This window comes from Corylus avellana, chromosome 3 (assembly GCF_965113065.1).
Source record: "Corylus avellana chromosome 3, dhCorAvel1.hap1.2, whole genome shotgun sequence".
NCBI lineage: Eukaryota > Viridiplantae > Streptophyta > Magnoliopsida > Fagales > Betulaceae > Corylus > Corylus avellana.
The window spans coordinates 36,254,665-36,276,777 of record NC_142492.1 but is presented as its reverse complement, the minus strand read 5'-3'; the positions used below and the strand labels follow the sequence as shown (position 1 = coordinate 36,276,777).

The window sequence follows — 22,113 nt, the reverse complement described above, 5'->3', positions numbered from 1 at the left end:
ATGGTAACCATGAAATAAATTCAGGACGTAAAATTTGAGGAAGGCCGGTGTGGTCTTTGAAAAGTAGCGTTTTCAAGATTTAGGTGAAATGTGGGAGTTTTGAGTAAATCTCTAATCGAAACCAGAAAAAGGGGAAAAACGTCTCAGCAGGAAGCCTAATTCATTTTTAGGAAATTCTACAGAAAAATCTTTATCGAAAACCGGATTACCCCAATAAATATATATGTCACCCAAAAAAATCCACATAATGAGTTTATTTGTTTGTCAAATTAGAACAAGTATTCAAATCGTTGGTTTAGATTATATTTTATAATATTAAGTAGATTACATGGTGTTATATTATTTTAAAATATTAAATGATGCGCAAATATAAATATTTTTGAGTATTTTGTATTTTAAATTGTTTGTTAAACTTTGTTTTTAACTAACATTTCATTTTTTTTCTTCATTCAATGGAAATTAAAAAAATATAATATTTTCAGTTTTTTTTTTTTTTTTTCCTAAGTTCCAACTTAAATAGTAAATACCATTGGCACAATTATTTAGATACCAATTTTTTTTATTCAATCAATGTAATTTAGATGCGGACATTTGATATCCCATCAATGTGTCTTTTCCTTTGCTATTAATCGTTTTCATAACCTTTATGAGGCTCAGTTGCCTCAATAAGGGTGGACTGCTCTAATCTTATTCCAACAGGTAAGAACCATTAATTTTTTTAAAAAAATTTATTACACAAATTTCTAATAAATTTATTAAGAATTTGTATCGTTTTTCAAGAGTTAAATCAAAAGTGTCATTGCCACGTCAGTAAAACTCCAAGTCCAACTCCTACCATTACCAAGATGGCCCATCAAAATAATGGGCGTTTAATTATATTTGCTATTTTTGGTGGGTGCTAATGTCACAACCAGTGCAAGTGCTTTGTAAATGGAAACCTCAAAGTCAATGAGCCATTCGTTTCATTAACGCTGCATAAATTTCACCCCTCTTCTCAAACAGTAGAAAAGTAGGGACGAGGTTTCCTATTATGAGGTTTCCCAAATTTCCTTAAAAAAAAATTAAAAAATAAAAATCCAAATTTAAGACGCCCTTGCACTTGAAATATTCAGCAGCAAAGTCGCATTATTCTCAATTTTATTTACTCATTTTTCAATACAAATATCAACAAATTTTTATTTCATTTTCAATTTTTTAAAATATTCAGCAGCAAAGTATTATTTTAAGATCAATCACCCAAGAAATAAAGGCAGATAGAAAGGAAAAAAGAGAAGTGCAAGGTTTCCGATTGAATTGTCTTTATTCTAATATGAAGTTATTTATACTGTTTGTCTATATAACCAAAAAAAAAGATAAAAAAAGTACAAGCCCTCACAAAATTCTACAGCTTTATCTGTAGATGATATATTTTATAGCACGAACTACACAGAGCACATGTAGAGCAGTACAGGGCAATGGCTCTGCCATTCACCATTATCACCGTCCTTATCAACAATTTTTCACCATTCCCATCACACCCTTTCAACCATTATTCCTCACCTTTTTTTTTTTTTTTAATTAATTAATTACATGACAGAGCAGGCATTTGGGTTTTCATCGCTGAAGATCTGAGGTGCGTAGGCATTTGTTGGGTGCTCGTAGTTGAAGATCGGAGGAGTGTAGCTATATTCCATTGCATACCTTTGTGGGTAGTAAAAATACGCATTTTTCTGAAGCTCCACCACCTTGTTCACCTCCTCCTCCGTCGCGGCTGCTGGCGCCTCTGGCTTCGCCTCGTTTCCTTCCTTCTTTTCTTTTTTCTCTTCCTCTCCTCCTTTGCTCCCTTTCTCACCGCCGCCGCCGCCGCCGCCACTATCGCCTTTTTTCTCTTCCTTGTTGCCACCATCTTTGGCCTCCTCTTTCTCCTTCTTCTCCGGTTCTTGCTTCACTATCGCCGCGTGCTTCCCGGTCCGCTTGTACACGTACTCCACCAGCTGTGCTGGGTCGAACGCGCCCTTCACTACAACCTGCGAGCTCTTTAGATCTGGCTCAGCTGACTCCACTCCTACCCAGCAACAAAAAGTGAACATTTTAAAAAAAAAAAATTGTCGGTTCAGAAAAACAATCAAAGAATTTAAGTAGATTTAAGGATGAAAAAAGTTCATTGAAATTGTAAAGAGGCAGACTTGGCATGGATTCGGACAAAAAGAACGGAATCCAAAGGATTTAAAATAATATATTGAAGAAAAGAATGTGGCTAGCTAGTTTTGAAATAATATATTTATTTTTAATTAAGAGATTCAAAAGCTTTCAACAATTAATAATGGACAAAACCGTTAGTTGCCAACGGGTTGATTCATAGTGATTGAGCAAAAGCCAAAATTGCATGAGCCACGAAAGCTAAAAAATTGTTCCCTACCTTTCATTCTCAGTATGCGTTTCTTGATTTCTTGTGCACAGGCTTCACAATGCATGTGAACCTTCAGGACCACTATGATTATCTGAGGCTGCGTATCATGCAATTACCCGATGAATATGTCCAAAAAAACCCAGATGAATCACGAACCAAAAAATCAAACAATTAAAAAAAAAATAATAAAAAAAAAGAACCTCTTTTTTCTTCTCTTCAGGCTTGGGCTTCTCTTTCTCCTCAGGCTTCTTCTCCTCCTCGGCCTTTGGTTTGGGGATGGGAGAGATGAGCTCGACCTGCCTGTGGCTCTTCCTCTGAACTCTCTCCAGAACCTTCAGTGGATCCGCCTTTTCACCCTTCACGACCACCTTAGAAGTCTTGCAATCGGTTGTAACATCATCAACCCCTATCAACACACACAAAGACAGATACTGTTTCAAACCATCATAGACTTACAAAAGCAAAACAAAAACAATCCTCTGTTTCTCTGAATGGCATCAAAGAATTAGCGGCGACTGCCTAACCTTCAAACCCTTTGAGGCAGCGCCGGACCTTGCGAGCACAGCCTTCGCAATGCATGTACACTTTGAGCACGATCTCTTGAGGTGGTGGTGGCGGCGGAGATTGGTCCTTACCTTCCTTGGATTCTTTTCCATCCTTGGCTTCCTCTGCTTTCTTTTCTTCCGCCGGCTTCTCTGCCGGTTTCTCTTCTTTCTTTTCCTCTTTCTTCTCCTCTGGTTTCTTCTCCTCCATTTTCGTCTCTTCTGCAGGTTTCTTTTCCTCCTAAACAAACACAACCCTACATCAGAACCCCGAGAAACAAACCTAAAAACAATAGAAAAGAAAACCAAAGAATGATTCAGATTAAGATAATGATAAAAGAGATTATTGGGCTTCAAGACCTCCCCCATTAGTTTACTACTCCTCTCTTGGGTTGTGGAGAGAGATAAGCTTTGAAAACGCTTCTTTCTGTTTGTGTGTTTTTTTTTTTTTGTTTCCCACACTCTCTAGGTCTGGTTCTCTTTCCCTCTGTGTAAGTTAAGCTTCGTGGCACTGTGGGTTATGAACCATCAGATCTTAAGCCACTCGCTCTATCATCATCATCATCCCACACTTGACGTGGCTTTTTATAAGGGGGCACGTGCAAGGGGGAGGGAAATGCTGAGACAAATGGCGCTCGAAGGTTACATGCTCTTTTTTCTTTTTTCTTTTTTTTTTTAATGGACATTTTGGGAATTCACCAAATTTTTTGTTCTGGATAGATCCTACTCTTTTGAACAGAAAATCATTATCACATTTCCTATGCCCTTTTATCGGTAGTGAAAATGTAGAAATTGGATTTGAGATATATCATAGGGGTTTTAAAGGTTGGTCTTTTACCGAACACCTTTCAACTGTCACTTTTGAAAACTATTTGGACAGCAAACAAACTGTTTAAAATTTATTTGAGTGGAGTAGATACTTTCATTTCTTTCATAATTGCTGTCTAATTTAAATAGCTAATTATTTGGAGAGTTGCTACAACACATTCTCCTCACCATCTCTTCATCATCTTCCTTCTTTCAATATTTTGAGTTTTTCAAAAAAAAAAATTTTTAAAAAATACAAGAAAGAGGAGATAGTGAGGAGAATGAAAAAGAGCATTTCTCAATTATTTAAGACCACAACCCTACATAATAAATACCTTATCATTTGGAATTTAAACATTGTCTCAAAGTTAATGGAAAATGTCTGGGTTGGTGAAATAATTAAGACTGATTGATCATATTTTTTCCTTTACTTTTTTAATTATAATGTAATACTCTGATTTCATATTGAAAAGATAAAAGGCATCCCACATAGAATGTGTCGTTTATAAATATAGTCATAAGTATTAAGTCTCATATTATTTAGCTATTTTGTTAAACAAGTTTTATAATAACTTATAAAAAAGTTTCAAATTAACTACTCATTTTAAAATAATAACGCACATGTGAATAAAGTTTTTCTTGTGTCCTAAACTTACTAATTTATTAAAAGAAAAAAAAAAACAATAAAAGCACAAACTTTAATCATTGTGCTAAAATTCTGTACAACGTACCCTTCCATACTTATGATGTAACAACTGTTAGGAATGCTTGCTTTGTTACATGCAACTGTTAGGAATGCTTTGTTACATGCAACGGTGGGTCGTTAATTAAAGAACTTCGGGGACAAATAAATCTAACAAACAATATAGGAGGGCCAATGTGCGGTCACGATCAGACAGCGTGCGTGTGCTGTTGGCCAACAGTAGGATCCATTATACGACCTCCCCCTTCCCCTTCCCCCTCCCCTTCCCCTTAAATTGATCACAGAAAGAAGAAAAAACTATCCATTATACGACCTTGTGGTTTATTGTTAAAGCAATTGGCGGGAGAATTTTAGAGCAATGCTTCAATTAGTAAAATATTTAAGAAAAAATTAAATGAGAATAATCTGCGACGTGGCGAGCTTGTGGCCCCCTGAGTTGTTGTTGTGTAATGGGGTTACTTAAGTGGTATATTTACTAATTTACCGTATCGACCACACTTTTTGCAGTGCTAGGTAGGTCTTAAATTTGGTCTTGATTACTTGTCGTCTGTGATTTAGCAAGTTAGGAGAAGTATAAATGTAAAAACTTTATTGTAGAATATATCTGCTCTGGCATGTATTAAATACAACTTTTTCTGTGCTTTGCTCGTGTGTATTCAATACGTTTCGTGGGCAAGGATGTGACACATCGAGTGCATGATTAACAAGAATCGGACGATTACGGGATCATCATTGGCAAGAAAAACAGATCTACTAGCCTCATCAAACCGATCCATGTGTATATTGTCATTATCAACCCATCAAGTTCCAGGCTCAACGGGTATCAAAATTGCAGAGAATTCCCCTTCCATCTTGCATTCTAGATTGTCATTTGTTACTTCTTTTGAATTCCTCGAATTTTACTAACCCAATCGTTTGAAAAGGAATAAACAGAGAGTTATGGGACTTAAAAGAGTATATTTTAATGATTAGACGTGAACCTAACATAAGATAAGGGTTAAGATTATACATAAGGGTTAAGATTATAGAGTATGATCTATTTAATTAAAAATGTTAAGTTAGAGTTGACTTATATAAATTTATACTCCTGCATGCTTCGATATGACTTGCACCCGATATGTGACATAATGGTAGGCAATTTTCGAACTGACCTACAAACTCAACATAAACCTAATACAAAATTAGAGGGTTATGGCCGAGGAATTTGATATATTTAATTAAATTGATCGGGTTAGAATTGACCTATATAGTTTTATACACATGGTACCACTAATATTAACCTCCAATTAAACCTAGAAGGGGATCTATATAATTGTATATGTAATAATAAATATAATAATAAGGTAACTATTATAATGATATTAGTTTGTTTTTATCCATGATTTGGCTATAAACCTACTCTAAAGTAAGGCCTCCAATGTCATGATTAACATATATAGGAGACCAGGCGACAAATATTAAGGGTTTGTAAGGGCAAAAGTTTCCGAAACCTCTCTCAGTGAGATGGCATGTTAAGCATGAAATAACCACCCACCTAAAAGCTCATAATATAATTAACAAAACAATAAACAAAACAAAAAAGAACAGCAATGCAACTCAGATGATGCATGTGTTGTTGGTAGCCTGGTTGGTAGGTGAGAAAATAATTAGACAAAAGGAACGAATTGAATATGGGCTCAGAGCGAGCAAAATAGGACTTTAATTACTTTAATAGATTCAAAACATGTTTTATATATATATATATATATATATATATATATATAAAGATGGTTTTTAAATATATACACAATTAAGTATTTGATAAAAGATGTAAAAAATAAAAAATAAAAGTGTGTAGAACATGTAAAATCGTGTTTTTAAAGGATTTGATTTGTAAATACGGTTTTTTAGAACTATTATTATACAGTACAGGACGAAGCAAAGTCTTCGAAATTTCAAAGGGGGCCAAAATGATGTTGACTTTAATTCCGTGAACAGTGGGGAATTATATGGAAGAGACATTGTTGGCTCTGATTCATAGGATAAGTTTGGGATAATGTTTTCGGGCCAATCAGATTTGACTTTGATTTGATGTAGTCTTGTAAGTTGTATTATGTAGATGAAAAGGTTATGGATTAAAGATTAAACCTCTAAGATTGGATCATTGGAGGAAATGTTTAAAAATCAAAACATGATTAATATCTTATTATTGTCTCCAATAGGGTAAAAGCTCTTGTAGAATTTTAAGGGATCACGCCATTAATATCTTTTTCTTTTCTTTTAACATTGTTCATAGAATGAAATCAAAATCCTCTAAACTTTGATTTACATATCTGGCCTAATTGTGCAGATCGATTTCCTTGAATTGCCAAGATGAGAACAAATTCAATTACTAAACCCCAAGTTGCAATTAAAATTGCTAATAATATCATAACACGCCATTAGAAGCGGGGCCAATAGGGGACGAGAGAGGCCAAACGTCTCTCTTCGATGGTCAAAAACTTTTCTTAGCCTTTCTTGAATGAAAATTCTGGCTCTACCATTGCAATTTATTCATTGCAATTGTCCTAACTCGGGATCAGGATCAACTGAAATTTTTAGTTTTTGGAATTTCGAATTCAAGCCGTCCATTTTTCATCAAATAGTCATTGTTCTGCCATATGTCCCACTAAATATTTATTAATTTATTAGTAGTGGAACACGTGGCAGAATAATAACTCTTTAATGGAAAATAGACAACCTAAATATGAAATTTTAGAAACTGAAATTCCCTAAAAATTTCAATGGATCCAAATCCCTTAACTCGTATGCATGGTTTTAGAATATAACAATGATCATGCGATAATAATTAACTCAAAGCAACCAAAGGTTTGGTAATTAGGTTAAGTGGTTGCACCTTGAAGGAACCATGGACTGGTAGCTCAATAAGGCACTGAAAACAGTTGGGACAGGATTAATTTCAATTGGCGCAACTAAAATACAACTAAGTTGTAATCAAATTGTTAATCTTCTTTACTTAAACGAGGAAATTTCACAACAACTGTTATTCTCCTTTTGCCTAAAATGGAGAACTTTTTTGCATGTGATAATACCAAAAACTAACAAAATGGCTGAGGTTAATTTATTCTTGTATTTAAGAGAAGGATAAGGCTAACGTTGTTAATTGGACGAATTAATTATCTGTGAATGAGTCAGAAATCCTGAATCTTCTCACAAATTAATTGGTCCCATGACCATGTTTAGTTTTCTAAGGTCAACTAGAAAACGTTTTAGACATCACCTCACCATTGCCTTTTTACTCTTAATTTGAATTACCTAGAGCTCTAAACTCGTACAAACCTAAAAGCAAACAAATCTTCTTAATGGTTGCTTTGGATGCCACATGGCGATGACATGTTCTAATCTTTTGACTAAATTCATGACATTTGGCAAAAGTAATCAGGGTCCCACCTGACACATTACACGTCACCTTACATTTATGCGTGTAAAAACTTGAACTAAGATTTTGTTGTGTTGATTATGCACTTTGCAATAGTACTAATGAGGGAACAAACACTTGTAACTTTGATTGGATTTGTTAAGTCAGCTTATTATGGTATCAAGCGCATACACATATGCATGGCTTTCAACAAAAGGCAATCCCCAATGGCCCACGGCTAATGATATTGCAGTTGTTAGCATTGCTTGTAGCACCACCAGAAAATTCACACCAACTTACATCCAACTAACTTTGTAAGACGGGACGACGTTAGATACATCTACATTATTATTCTAAAAAGTTTAGTCAACTTACAATTGGAAAGAGGCAAAACTAAAATTTTAGGTTTAGAGGAAAAAAAACTTGGGACAGTAGCCTCCAAAGCTCCAACTTGATTCTACCCCTACAATTGAAACTCCCTCAAATCTTTTAGAAAATCTAGTCATATCTAGTAATTAAGGAACTAATATTTTACTAAGCACCTACAAGCATTTTTATAATTTACCCACTTAATGGAGGCAGTTATCTTCCTAATGTGGAACTAATCTAAGATCAATTATGTAAAAATTTATGAGATTCAATAGGGTTGGCAAAACGGGTTGACGTATCGCTTTCGCTCTCTTTTTTCTCTTTTATATTTTATATACATTAATATGATTAGAAAGAAAACAGAAGCTAGCTTTAGTACGACATAAGAAAAATCATATATAATTATATATAAACATAAACTTAAGTACTTTCTCCAATTCTAGTATTCTACCATCACTTTGGTTAATCATTTAATGATTTTTGTTTTTCTAAGGAGCAATTATTACTTGAATAAAATATTAAAACATAAAAGAACCAAAAATATAGAAAGGTTAAGAAGATAAATTGAACACAAAAATTTGAGATGGTTCGGCTTTTAACATACCTACATCCACTACTAGGAAGTGTCCAATAGGAATACACCTTAAACTTATTAACTTTGATATACAATTATATCATATGGTCAATTTATAAGAAAAATGGATTTGATTACAAAGAGAAAACTAGGGTAAAAATAATATCATATATTATAACATTATTAATTGCATGGAAGAGACATCACCTTCTTTGTAGTACATAATGTGTCCAATATTACTGATTTCACTCTTGGCTTCTTCTTATATTCACCCCAAAGCAAGCAAAGAGGGTACATAAAAGGAGAGTAAACGATGCATATAATTTTTGCTTAGGCCGTACTCATGATAGCATCTTAAAGGAGAATGAAATGTCAGTCATGTCCACGAAAAGCATAGCATATCGTGGTAATTATTTGATAGGCCATGCATGTGATAATGCCTTGTGGAGCCCATTTGGGCCCACTCATACTTTGTAAGGGACCTGCACCAACCCAAAATTGATCAAAAGATTGACTGATTGCAAATGTTTTTTTTAAAGGCCCATCTACATTTTCACCCTTTTGAAAGTAGTTGATCACAAGAAAGATTAGCAGATTTGACACATTCGTGTGCATCCACCAATGCTTATGGATTCAGATCGGGATTGCTAATTAGTGAGACCCTTTTTTACGAAGGACGGATTTTGTTCAAATAGGTGAGTCTTATAGAGACTTTTTCCCGTTTGCGGACCGAATTATTACAAATAAGTACCGTGAATCTCAATCCTAAGAATATTCCTGAAGCTTAATTAGGTAGGGTTGGGAGTGTAATTTGGTGTGGTACTTGATAATTGGGAAATCTAGTTATTAACCTTTGATAAATGCTATTTGTCCATCTCTGTACATTTTTTTTCTTCTTCAAATATACCTTTGGAGATTATGGATTTGAAAAAGAGATAAATGGGAAATGGATGAGAGATGAAGAACTAATAGGGCTTTTAAACTTTACTGAATAGGTTGTTTAGCAAAGAAGCTGAAGCTTTTAGGCCTTTAGTTCCGTGATTATATATAATTTCTTAGAAGTATTACAACTGTTATTATAAATTTATTATAAATTAATATGACAATGTTATGTGATAATTATCATGTTAGTCATTAAATAATTAAATTTGGTTGCTTATGATAATTCTTACAAGCTAGATACATATGTAAATTATCAGGCCAATTTGTACAATGATTTTAATAAAAACTATTGTACTTGAAGCATATTCCTTTATGAGGGGGAAAATGTTGGTGAAAAGTAAGTGAAATCTGATATCATCACCTACTATTACATTAAAAAAAAAAAATTAAAAAAAAAAAAAAGGTCTAATTATACATTCATATTTTGTCTTCAATTATGCTCCGGGGGCCAATACGGATAATAGATGTAGGAGTTGTACCACTGAACATGTCTGGTCCCAATTTTGCAGTAATAGTGTAGGGTGGGTTGGGCCTACATGTTTTGTGGGCCATGGCTACTGGCTACTGGCGTCTCCAAGTATTGGGCTACTGGCTTTAACTGACCCTGACGTGATTAAAATCCATTTTCCGTTTCAGTATTTATTTATTTTTGTTTTAGCAAATAAATTATTTTTTATTTTAGTTAACTATTTTATTTTTTTCTAAATATATATATTTTTAATTCTTAAAAAAAAAAAAAGAGTTCTATTATTATTATTATTATTATTGGGCTAAAATAACTAGCGGAATGCAAATAGGATGGATACCAGATGGGCCGATCTTTGAAAACATATATTTCCCTTTGTGTAGCATATCTTCAACTCAGTTCGACTCGAACGTGTGTTGTTCAGTATGGAAGATTTAATTTCGAAAGGGCCCAATTATAACTTATAACCGATCACTGAAGCATTGTGGAAGGCCAAGATCCATAACATGTTGAAATTGCTTATTTGAAAAACAACAAAGTTTTTTTTTTTTTTTTTTGGGTGGGGGGTCAAAATTGAAGGAATTTATTCTATTGCAATCTATTAAATTAATATTTATTCTTAAAGTATGTGATTCTTATATGAATTATTAATAGAATTACCGTAACATTCTTTTGATTATAAGAAAATCGAAATATAGTCGAAACTAAATATATTGTCGTCCAAAATTTTAAAATTGCCATGATTCGCATGTTAAGCTCTTACTTCACTGTAACAGTAGCATATAACATTTAATTTGACTTCATTACAATGTCATAACCATATTATAGTGGAAAGCAAAATACGCAATGAAATTTGATTCATCAGAGTTAGTGACCAAACACTTTATCGTTCAGAGCACTGCTCAATAATAAGAAGACACCTAACACAACCCATCTAGGAGAAAAAGAGTCCACGACACAAAGAAGACAAGCAAACGAGAGAAATACGAAACTATTTCATTCATCCTCCTCTTAGATGAGGTCACTTGTGTGACCGTGTCGGTTTCCTCTTATTGCCTGTCATATTGGCTGGAAGTAGGGTTGTCCAATCTATTGATTATTCAAAATTATCGACCGATTTGGTTTGACATAAGTTTTGCTTCTTGAGGGACAATACGCTAGGCTGCTTTTCAACTTGTTATCGAATAGACTGTGAGTATTAAATGGACTAGAAAAAAGTAGTTGTGTTGCTGAGATGTCGTTAAGAAACCCTCCTCTTGTAGCAAGTAGCGTAGATGGACCTCTTCTTCCTACTTGTGGAGACTAATTAATGTTGTGGGCTTGGTGGGCTTTTGACTTTTGAGAGCCTCCTCTCAGAACACCTTCAAACTTCTTTGAGGCTCTTAAGGACACCACTAGGTGCTCCTTTACATCTACTAATGCAAAAAATTTCAAATCAAGAGATGCTTCAAATTATATTATAGCATCATTTAAAAATCTTAAATGAAATAATAATGTAAGCAACATATATACCATTAAAGATAAACTATAAAATAGTTTATTGGGAAAAGTCCATATAACCTCCTCAAACTACCACTCAATTGACAATATTCCCCCCAAACTTTCAATTGTGACAATGTCCCCCCAAACTACCAAAAATTGTCAATGTTCCTCCCAATGACGAAATTACCCTTAGTAAATTTTTTTTTTTAAAAAAAAAACTAAAACTAAAACTTCTAGAAAAAACCTAAAACTAACAACAAAAAAAAATCCATCCAAACGTTGGCCAATTTTTTTTTTTAATCAATTTTATAAGAAAAAGAATTAAAAAAATTTCGATTTTTTTTTTTTTTTTTTTTTTTAATAAAAATTGAAATTTTTCGTTTTGTTTTGTTTTGTTTTGTTTTATAATTTTATTTAAATAAAAGTTTACGTTTTAAAAAAAATAAAATTTTCGTTTAATAAAATGAAATTTTTTTGTTTTTTTAAAACTAAATAAAAAAAAATAGTTTTTTTTTTAATAAAAATTTCCGTTTTAAAAAAAAATTGTTTTTTTAAAAAATATTATTTTTAAATTAAAATTTTTCGTTTTTTTTTTAAAATCAATTTTTTTTTTTTTTGAATTTATAGGGGTATTTTTGTCTTATTGAGAAATCTACAGGGGCTTTTTTGTCTTATTGTTAGTCTTGGAGGGACATTGACAATGTTTTGGTAGTTTAGAGGGAACATTGTCACAATTGAAAGTTTGAGGGGGACATTGTCAATTGAGTGGTAGTTTGAGGGGGGTATGTAGACTTTACCCTAGTTTATTTTCATTTTCCTTGAAATGAAAAGGACCTATTCTCTAGGGTAGGTACCCCTTGATCTCTCATTAAAAAATATAGCTTACTTGTAGCATAGATTACTTCATAAGTTGAAATTAAGAGGCACTTTCTTCTATAAGACTCAAGCACACTACAAAGTGAAACTTATGTTTTTTAATTATGACTTAATGTGCTTAAACTTTTACTACAAGGTTTTTTCTTTTTTATAAAATATGAATTGTCATTAGAGTTATATAAAAAAAGAGATTGTAACCAAGCTGGGCTAATGGGGTGCTAGGCCAGATTTGGGCCTAATTAAAAGCTGAGGCCCATCATTAAATGCAACATCTGTTGGGCATCCCAAGGTGAATTGTCCTTCACTGTCTGCCACGTGTACTCTGTGGAGCTCCTTATTGGTTTTTTCACGTTGCTGTACTTGTCACGGGAAATGAATGTGGCAAAACGTGGAACAACACAAAGACGCTCCGAGCGAGCAACTTCTCACGTTCTTCACCTCACGAAAGCCTGCCTCTTTCCCAGTTGGTCCCTCTATAATTGCTCATTTATTCTTCCTTTAATTTTGTGTCTCTTTTGTTTAGCTGTTCACAAATACTCAGATTTTTCAGTAATTTTTTCTGCTTGAAGGGTCAGTAATTATTAATTCTAATTGGAGCAAAAAATATAAGAAAAATCTTACCAAGCTCATTTATTTCAACAAATATTAGCAATTTTGACAGTAAAATTATTGAGAATCTCCATCTATTTAGAAACGTATTATTCGATTTTAAAATATTTAGCTAATAAAAACATAATTTTTAAAAACATAATTAAAAATATTTAAATTAAACCTGTGGTTTAACATTCAAAATAAATTCACTTGCCTAAATAGATTTTAGATTGTTCAGTTACTTATAAAAAAGGGCAAGTAAGTTCTATATGGAGTCTTTCATGAAATAGGATCTCATAGAATTTATTTGATAATCAAAATTAAAATAACATGACACTATATATATACCATAAATATATATATATACTAACTTTAAATCACTAGAAAAAAAATAATAATAAAGAGAAGTAATTGGTGTAGATCCATTCCATTCTTGGTAGCTTAGGAAAGGAAAGTCAATGATCATACTTTTCCATCAATCCAAACAAGCCTCTCACATGTGCCACCTAATGTGACTCCCTCATCACCGCCCTCTCCTTCCTCGTTCCAAACCCACGAATTCTACGCTCCCTCTTTCCCCACCACTATAAGAACCCCATCAGAGCCATCAAACGCCCATCACTCCCTCATCATCATCATCACCACCACCAACATCACCACCATGGCCCACCCAGTGACCCCAGTATCACCGCCGTTGAAAGATGAGCTGGACATAGTGATCCCCACGATCAGGAACCTGGATTTCCTGGAGATGTGGAGGCCATTCTTCCAGCCCTACCACCTCATCATCGTCCAGGACGGTGACCCCACCAAGACCATCAAGGTCCCAGAGGGGTTCGACTACGAGCTCTACAACCGCAACGACGTGAATCGGGTGCTGGGTCCCAAGGCTAGCTGCATCTCCTTCAAGGACTCCGCCTGTCGCTGCTTTGGCTTCCTCGTTTCCAAGAAGAAGTACATCTTCACCATCGACGACGATTGCTTTGTAAGTTTTCTCGCAATATCCATGATCTAATTCTTTTTTTCTTTTTTCTTTTTTTTAATTTTTTTATTTCGTTGTCTGCTGAGTCTTGGATCGCCATGGACCATGGTCAAGTGGGCTGAGGTTGGCTGACGAGTTAGACTTGGATTTGGAAGTTCAAAAGTCAACAGTACTTGAGGGGCATATTCTTAATTAGGAAAAACCGAAAAATCTCTGTGAGGTGGAGCATGTTTCATAGTGTAGTAGAGTGCACTGGTGGGCTGTGTCCACCAGCTTCAGATGCTTGACATCTGTCCAATGTGGGTCCTATGGTGGGACCCTATTTTGGTCAACTTTAGTCCTTTATTATTAAGAAAAAAAAAAGAAAGAAAAATCTCACATTTGTCAGCCTTATTAGAGCCCTTTATGCTCATTAAAGCAAATAGAAGCCAATTAGATCACTTTTGATTATTTGATAGTTGAATATAATGTACAAATATTTCTGTCTCTTTTTGTCTTTTTAATCATATTTATATTTTGGTTCGACTGAAAACACGAATAAATATGAAAAAATAGGTGGCGAAGGATCCGAGTGGGAAAGAGATCAATGCATTGGCACAGCACATACAGAACGTGCTGACACCTTCCACGCCGCATTTCTTCAATACCCTGTATGATCCGTATAGGGAAGGGGCTGACTTCGTTCGTGGATACCCATTTAGCTTGAGAGAAGGAGTCCCCACCGCCATCTCTCACGGGCTCTGGCTCAACATTCCCGACTATGACGCACCCACTCAGCTTGTCAAGCCTCGCGAGCGCAACACCAGGTTAAGTTTTTTTTCACACTCCTTAATCAGCATATTAAATTAAATTGTCTGAATTTCACAGGAATTTGTACAGTTGAGGCAACCTAGCTAGGATCCATAACTCATTTTGTACGTGTTTTAGTGGGTCTGTCTGCAGCTTAATCTTGCCTAATTATGCATTAACATTAGCTCGAACAGATATGTGGATGCTGTTATGACAATTCCCAAAGGCACCCTTTTCCCAATGTGTGGGATGAACCTTGCTTTCGACAGGGAGCTTATAGGACCTGCCATGTATTTTGGGCTCATGGGCGATGGCCAACCAATTGGCAGATACGATGACATGTGGGCTGGTTGGTGTTGCAAGGTACGTATATCTCTAATTCATTTGTTGACTTCTTCATAGAGTGCTCTGATGGATAGCTTTCTCATAGATTTTGATGGTCACACCTAGCTACTCAATGCTTTAATTTGGTGCTTGGTTTTTTCAGGTGATCTGTGACCATTTGAGTCTTGGGGTGAAGACAGGGTTGCCATACCTTTGGCACAGCAAAGCAAGCAACCCATTTGTGAATTTGAAGAAGGAATACAAGGGCATATTCTGGCAGGAGGAGATCATTCCATTCTTCCAGTCTCTTGTCCTCCCCAAAGACTGCACGACTGTGCAGAATTGCTACCTGGAGCTCTCAAAGATGGTCAAGGAAAAGCTTGGCCCTGTTGATCCTTACTTTCAGAAGCTTGGGGATGCCATGGTTACCTGGATTGAAGCCTGGGATGAGCTCAACCCACCCGCACAAGCAGCAGCAACAGCTCAGCCCACCGCTGTGAACAAGGATGGGCCCTCTTCCAAATCAAAGTAGACAGCCTTTTTTAGTTCCCTTTCGTTATTCATGTTTTTTGCTTATCACTATATCGTTTAGTTATTCCTTTGGGCCTATGTTTTGATCAGCATGAATAAGAGTATTGTCTAATCTTTTGATTTAAATTTGAAGCAAATCCTTACAATAGCTTTTTGGATACATATATAAAACAAGATGTCCGAGATCAATATCTATGATTTTTTTTTTTTTTTTAAAGTCCATTTAACCCCCTCAAAGTATCATCCTAATGACAATCTACCCCCTAAACTATTAATTGCGATAATTTACCCTCCAAACTACAAAAACAATGACAATGTACCTTAAATCTTAAACAAATGACAAAATTACCCTTACTAAAATAAAAATAAAAATACTAAATTTTTATTTTTATTTTTAAAAAAAAAAAAAAAATTAAGGGTATTTTTGTCTTGTTGAAAATTTTATAGGGGTAATTTCATCATTTTGCTAGCATTAACGGGTACATTGTCATCGTTTTGGTAGTTTGTGGAATAAATTGTTGTAATTAATGATTTGAAGAGTAGATTGTCATTGGGGTAATAGTTTAAGTCCATACTTTCTCTCTTTTTTTTTTTTTTTTTTTTTTTTTTTTTTTGAGGGGACACTAAATTGATGGGAGGAGATGCATTGAATGGCTCTCTTTCGGTGGCAAATAAATCAAGCTGTCAAGAGAGTACTATTTGGGTTAATGTAGCTTTTACTAGCTATTAGTTTTTTAATGATATAATTCATAATTGATTAAATGCTTAAGCAAATAAATATAACTTATCAATTTAATTAATCAATTTTTGACTTGTCAATTATACATTCTTAATGATTTTACCAATTGATGGCTCCTTTTTGTAAAAGGAATACGGTAAAAGTTATATTACCCCCAAACATTTCCTTGCTTTAAAAAGGATTTACACACGGCCAAGGAATATTATGGAGCTAAAATGTGGGGTTTATGCTAATGTTTAATTCATGTAAGTGTGTGCAAATGAAAAGTATTACACTTTTTTTTTCTTTTTTAATTTTAAAAATCATCGTTAGTAAAATAATAAATAAAAGTACAAATAACATTCCATGATAATTTTCATTAACACGTGAGGGCCTTAATTAAGAGTATTATATCATTTTTCTATAAAAATTGTTAAACTAGAAAGTGGGCAGTTGCTAATATCAAGTTGTAGCTTAACCTAACTCACAGGCCACCTTTTGACCATGGAGCAAAGCATGAGAAAGTCTGCTACGTCTCACCGAAAGATCAAATTTATTCTGTTTTATCTTCTCAGCATTCTGTCCATCAAACTAACTTTTCCATTTCATTTCAAAATGATACTTCTTTCTTCAAAATTCAAATAATATGTCATTGTCACGTATAGTTTGACACGGCTTTAAATGGAGGGTTTTGGTGAAGAAGAGCATATTCCTTTTCTTTTGACAGTTTGAGCATTAAAGACAAACTTCATTAATTTCAAGGAGAATCATTATCCCGAGTCAACAAATGCAAACCTTCATAGCTAGCCCTTAAGACCCTGTCATTAGGCTGCTTCAATACCATATGGGCGGCTGGCCCTTAGATTTATTTTGGCTAAAATTTATTTATCATCTCCAAGCTATCACCTTAATGTATTCTACTTCTTAAATTATTAATTGTGATAATTTATCATTTAAATTATTAAAACAATGACAATGTATCTTAAATTTTAACAAAATGATAAAATTACCCTTATTAAAATAAAAATAAAAATACTAAAATTTATTTATTTTTTTCAAAATTGTAAGAATATTTTTGTCTTATTAAAAATTCTATATGAGTAATTTCATCATTTGTTAGCATTGGAGGTATATTGTCATTGTTTTGGTAATTTGAAGGATAAATTATTAATGGGACGGTTGTTTAAGGGAGTTAAGTGAACTTTACCCTTTTATTTTTATATACATATAAGGTCTCTTTATGAAATTTTAAACTGTTGGATATGATTTTGTATTAAGGGATTTGAGCATTTAATTAAATCAAATAAGATTTGAAATACATTTAATTCTTATTTGATTTGATTTTCCATATAGTTTTGTATTTTCTCCATCTCTATAAATAGGAATTTGTTGAATTGTAAATTATTAAGAGAATAAGAGCAATAATGTAGCTATTAGGACTTTATCACGTGGATATAGGTTATAGACTGAACACCTATAATCGTTTGTCTCTATTTTATTTCATTATTATTTTCTTTAAAAAAAGTATTAAAAGGCCCGTTGATAAATAATTAATGATAAAAAGAACATTAATTACTCGGCGAAGTCAAACTTTCATATACTTTAAATGCCTTTGGCTTTTTAAGACATAAAAATAAAGCAAGATGAACAACAATTCATAGTGAATCTAAATAAAATATATATATTAGAGAATTAAAAAAAAAAAAAAATTTATTTAATATTTATAGATAAAACAATGCTTCATTTAAATTTGTCATCTTATGCTTTAAAATCTATTGAGTTGCCCTAACCCACATCCCCTCTTTGGGTTAGGGCAAATTTCTATTTTGTTATTCGGTCAACCTATTAATAACAGGAAATCTCAATCATGACGTCAATCCAAGGGTCAAGATTGCGTTTCATATCTAGCCAGCCAGTCAGTAATCTTGGTTAAGTCTGCTAACTCGGCTCCGTGTCTTATCAGTTACGTGCCGTTTACGATATACCTTATCTAATCTACACCTGATGGATGCACGCTTGTAAATTAGCCCCTCTATGCCTCAAATTTCTCCGTAGCCATCGTGATTGGACAGTAGCCATGACGCCGCCCACCCATTTTCCACATGTGCTGCCTTTTTCACTTGCAATACATAAACTCCATTAATTCTCCTTTTTCTTCCACACCTCCAATCCCTCACAACTTGCGTGAGTTGGATCGTAGCTTCTCCAACGCAGAGAAACCAAATAATTTTACCAGCTTATTCAAGGAGATCTTGATCGGTTTCTACAGCTTCCTCATTAAACATGGAAAATCCTCCAACTTATTTTCATGGCCGCAACAGCGCAGACACGATGAAAGTTGAAGCCAAAATTCAACCTTTGAGAGCTAATAACATATCTGAGGGAGGAGGGTCTTCTGGGTCAGAGAGAAAGGTGAAATCAGGACAGAAGGGAGAGAAGCAGATCAAAAAGCACAGGTTTGCATTTCAAACGAGGAGCCAGGTTGATATACTTGATGATGGGTACCGGTGGAGAAAATATGGGCAAAAGGGGGTGAAGAACAGTAAATTCCCCAGGTTAGTATCTTTTTTGTAATCATCTTTCGGATCACTTAATTTGGCTTTAAATTCTTATAATTACTCCCACCATTCTCCTTGATGGAGAGGAACTAACCCCTCATTAACTAAAGAAAGATTCAGCAGAATTGGTTGCTCCTTTTCCGATCAGAAGTTGGCCATGTAGAACCAGTGCAACTCTCATGTGGTGCATGCGTTATATATAACTATACATCCTTCTAGATATGCACTCATAATCGTTTCTTTGATGTTCAGTCTTTCGTCATATATTTCTTGCAGTAGTAGTATTTGGGAATATCAGTCTAGCTAATATGACAAGTGTTGAATTAGTGGCTCATATTTTAGAGAAATGCTAAAGGCCCAACTTTTTTGCCCAACAAAAGTCCAACTTTTACCATTTTTTTTTTCTGTAAAAAAAACAAAATGAAAAATGGAAAAAATGCCTAAAGCAACCCTATCTATTTTTGGCCTTTCTTTTATTTAGTATTTGTTTTTAAATAAAAAATGGTATTTTTCTTCATAATAATGTCATTTTTTTTAAGAAAATGTCATTATTATGAAAAAAAATATCATTTTTCATTTTTTAAAAAATACCAAATAAAAGAAAGACAAAAAATACATGGGGTTGCTTCAAACATTTTTTTCTATTTTTTATCTTATTTTATTTTTTAAAAATAAATAAGGCAAAAGTTAGACTTTTGTTGAGCAAAAAAGTTGGGTTCCTATCATTCCTCCATATTCTATTGGAATACTAGTGATCGGCCAAGTAGACTCTCAAGAGCATAATTAAGTTTGCGTAGGTTGTGGGGGGTGCGGGGTTTCCAAAATAAGCCCTTACAATTAGGGTTATATATATGTTATGTTTGAAGCCTGAATCATAAATATCAAAATAAAGTCGCACACTCTATGGACATAAGGATCTTGCCAAATCATGTAAATCTGTATTTCGACTCTCTCTTTGATCTCTATATTATTCATAATTATTATGCACGATAACAAGTATCTAGTTCTAGTGTGTAATAATAAGCTTGTCAGAGCAACAAATCAGGATTCATGCAAGGGAGTGTACAAGTTTTACCTTGACATTTCTATGTACGTATATTGAGAGATTCATTATAGGTAAATGCTGATGCTTGGTATAAAATCCAAAACAAAACCTGGTAACATGGTTCGTTTGTGTTTGCAATTTCAAAAAGTGCCATTTGAAAAAGTAGTGTTTAAAAACGTATGCAATTATTTGCCTGCGATATGAAAACGCTGATTTTTATACATTTATTAATTACAATTTTTTAAAAACGTACTTTCAAAAGACATGTTTCATTTTCTTAATTTGATTTAAAATCGCACTGTTTATCTGTGAAATTGCAGTGCCAACACACTTTAAGGCACCTGAATTATTTCACCAAGACTCTCTGTAGGGGGGGTAAGTTTCCCTGTAATATCAACTTGTCTCAAGCTACATAACTTCACCAAGCTAGTCTGCATATGGTCTTCATTCACATGATAAAAGGTGAAACCTCATGATTATATATATAATCAAATCAAACGGGAACTATGCTCTCTAATTCTTATCTTTATTTTTATAGCTTTCTACTTCTATAACTTGACATCCCGATTCATCGACTCTGACTACTGCAGAAGAAGCATGCTTGATTATTCTGCTTGAGGGACTTTATTAATTTGTCATCTTTTGCTCAATTGACATCAACGGCCAGAATTTCTTCATCTTTCATCCTGTTTCTATTATACCTCATTTTCAACTGAAATTCACAGGATTGGACACTAGCTAGTTTACTAGACACTCTTTGATTTGTTGTCATCTTCAGAGTAGCTCAAGCCTAGCTCTAAACTCACATAAGCCAAATCATCTACGACATTTTTTATTATCAACTATTATTTCATCCCAAAAGGAAGAAATCACAACACTTTCAAGGTTAAAAAAAAGTCCATCCTACAAGTCAAACAAGTTGCATACCAACCGATTACAAGAAAAAGAAAAAGAAAAAAAGCAAGCTAGAAAAAGGCTACAAACTAGAAGATGCAGAAGCAGGTCCATTTGTGACACCCCTTAGTCCCATATTGGGTAGATGAATTGTTAATATTGAGTGTTCATAGGTGTTAAGTCTTACATTGATTCCTTACTATGTAATATTATACTTTATAATTAAATGATTTTAAGGAGCTTTAATTATAACTTGAATAGTCATTTTGAAGTAACATATTTACACAAATATGTCTAGCGTTTTTGTTTAATCATTAGACCATTGACCATCATATAGAGTGTGCAATTCTTATCAATCAAAAATAAGAATTTTTGGTAGTCATTTGCCTTGTTCTAAAATAATCATTCATGCATAATCATTACATGCATAATTTTGGGGGTGGTTTTGGGCACTCCATTTGGCTCGAGCCACCCCCAATTCAGCCAGATGGGGGTGGCCAGTTTTTATTTTTAGTAGCATTACGGGAAGATTGGGAGCTAAAATCTCATGTGCGTGGTACATGTTTAACTTTTCGTCCGAGAAGACGGAATTCAGTAACGGATTGCTTGAATTGCAAAATTTTGAAACTTTATGAGGGCACATTGCAAATATTTAAACATTGGAATTCAAATTGAAAATGAGGTTAAACTTCGGAGGAGGGATAAAGTGCATTTTCCCCTTAAAAATATAAATATTATATGCAGCAGAACAGAAATGATTTAATTTGTTTCATTAATTTTTTTTGCAGAAGTTACTACAAGTGTACGTATAAAGGGTGCAATGTTAAAAAGCAAATACAACGCCTTACAAAAGATGAAGAGATTGTGGTAACGACCTATGAAGGGATGCACACACATCCTCTACAGAAGACTACTGAAAGCTTTGAACAGATCTTTAGACAGATACAAGCATATGCTCCTCTATGAAGTAACATAAACCAATATTAATGCCGAGTGTCTCAAACCACGCACTTCTTAATTAATGCATGTAATATTAATATGTACTGATTAATTAATGTAATTTTCAACTTTTATGTAAAGCATCAGATATGAGATGAATGAATTGATCAGGACAATCATCTTATTTGTACATAA

General features: G+C 33.9%; 3 protein-coding genes across 3 annotated transcripts; 2 read left to right on the top strand and 1 right to left on the bottom strand.

Moving 5' to 3' along the window:
* Positions 1–1,371: 1,371 nt before the first annotated feature.
* FP3 (farnesylated protein 3) lies at positions 1,372–3,439 on the bottom strand. The gene is made up of 5 exons (XM_059588258.2): positions 3,292–3,439; positions 2,914–3,172; positions 2,590–2,795; positions 2,399–2,486; positions 1,372–2,044 (listed from the first exon to the last, which is right to left on the bottom strand). Exons 1-5 carry the CDS (start codon positions 3,298–3,300, stop codon positions 1,566–1,568), a joined length of 1,041 nt encoding a protein of 346 aa, XP_059444241.1. The 5' UTR covers positions 3,301–3,439; the 3' UTR covers positions 1,372–1,565.
* A 10,161-nt stretch (positions 3,440–13,600) lies between these two features.
* On the top strand, positions 13,601–15,953 carry LOC132174771 (UDP-arabinopyranose mutase 1). Its single transcript, XM_059586447.2, has 4 exons — positions 13,601–14,123; positions 14,676–14,926; positions 15,104–15,272; positions 15,397–15,953. The coding sequence occupies exons 1-4, from the start codon at positions 13,800–13,802 to the stop codon at positions 15,763–15,765; spliced, it is 1,113 nt and encodes a 370-aa protein (XP_059442430.2). The 5' UTR covers positions 13,601–13,799; the 3' UTR covers positions 15,766–15,953.
* Positions 15,954–18,624: 2,671 nt separating this feature from the next.
* Positions 18,625–22,113, top strand: LOC132175846 (putative WRKY transcription factor 75). Its single transcript, XM_059587914.2, has 2 exons — positions 18,625–19,037; positions 21,768–22,113. The coding sequence occupies exons 1-2, from the start codon at positions 18,766–18,768 to the stop codon at positions 21,943–21,945; spliced, it is 450 nt and encodes a 149-aa protein (XP_059443897.1). The 5' UTR covers positions 18,625–18,765; the 3' UTR covers positions 21,946–22,113.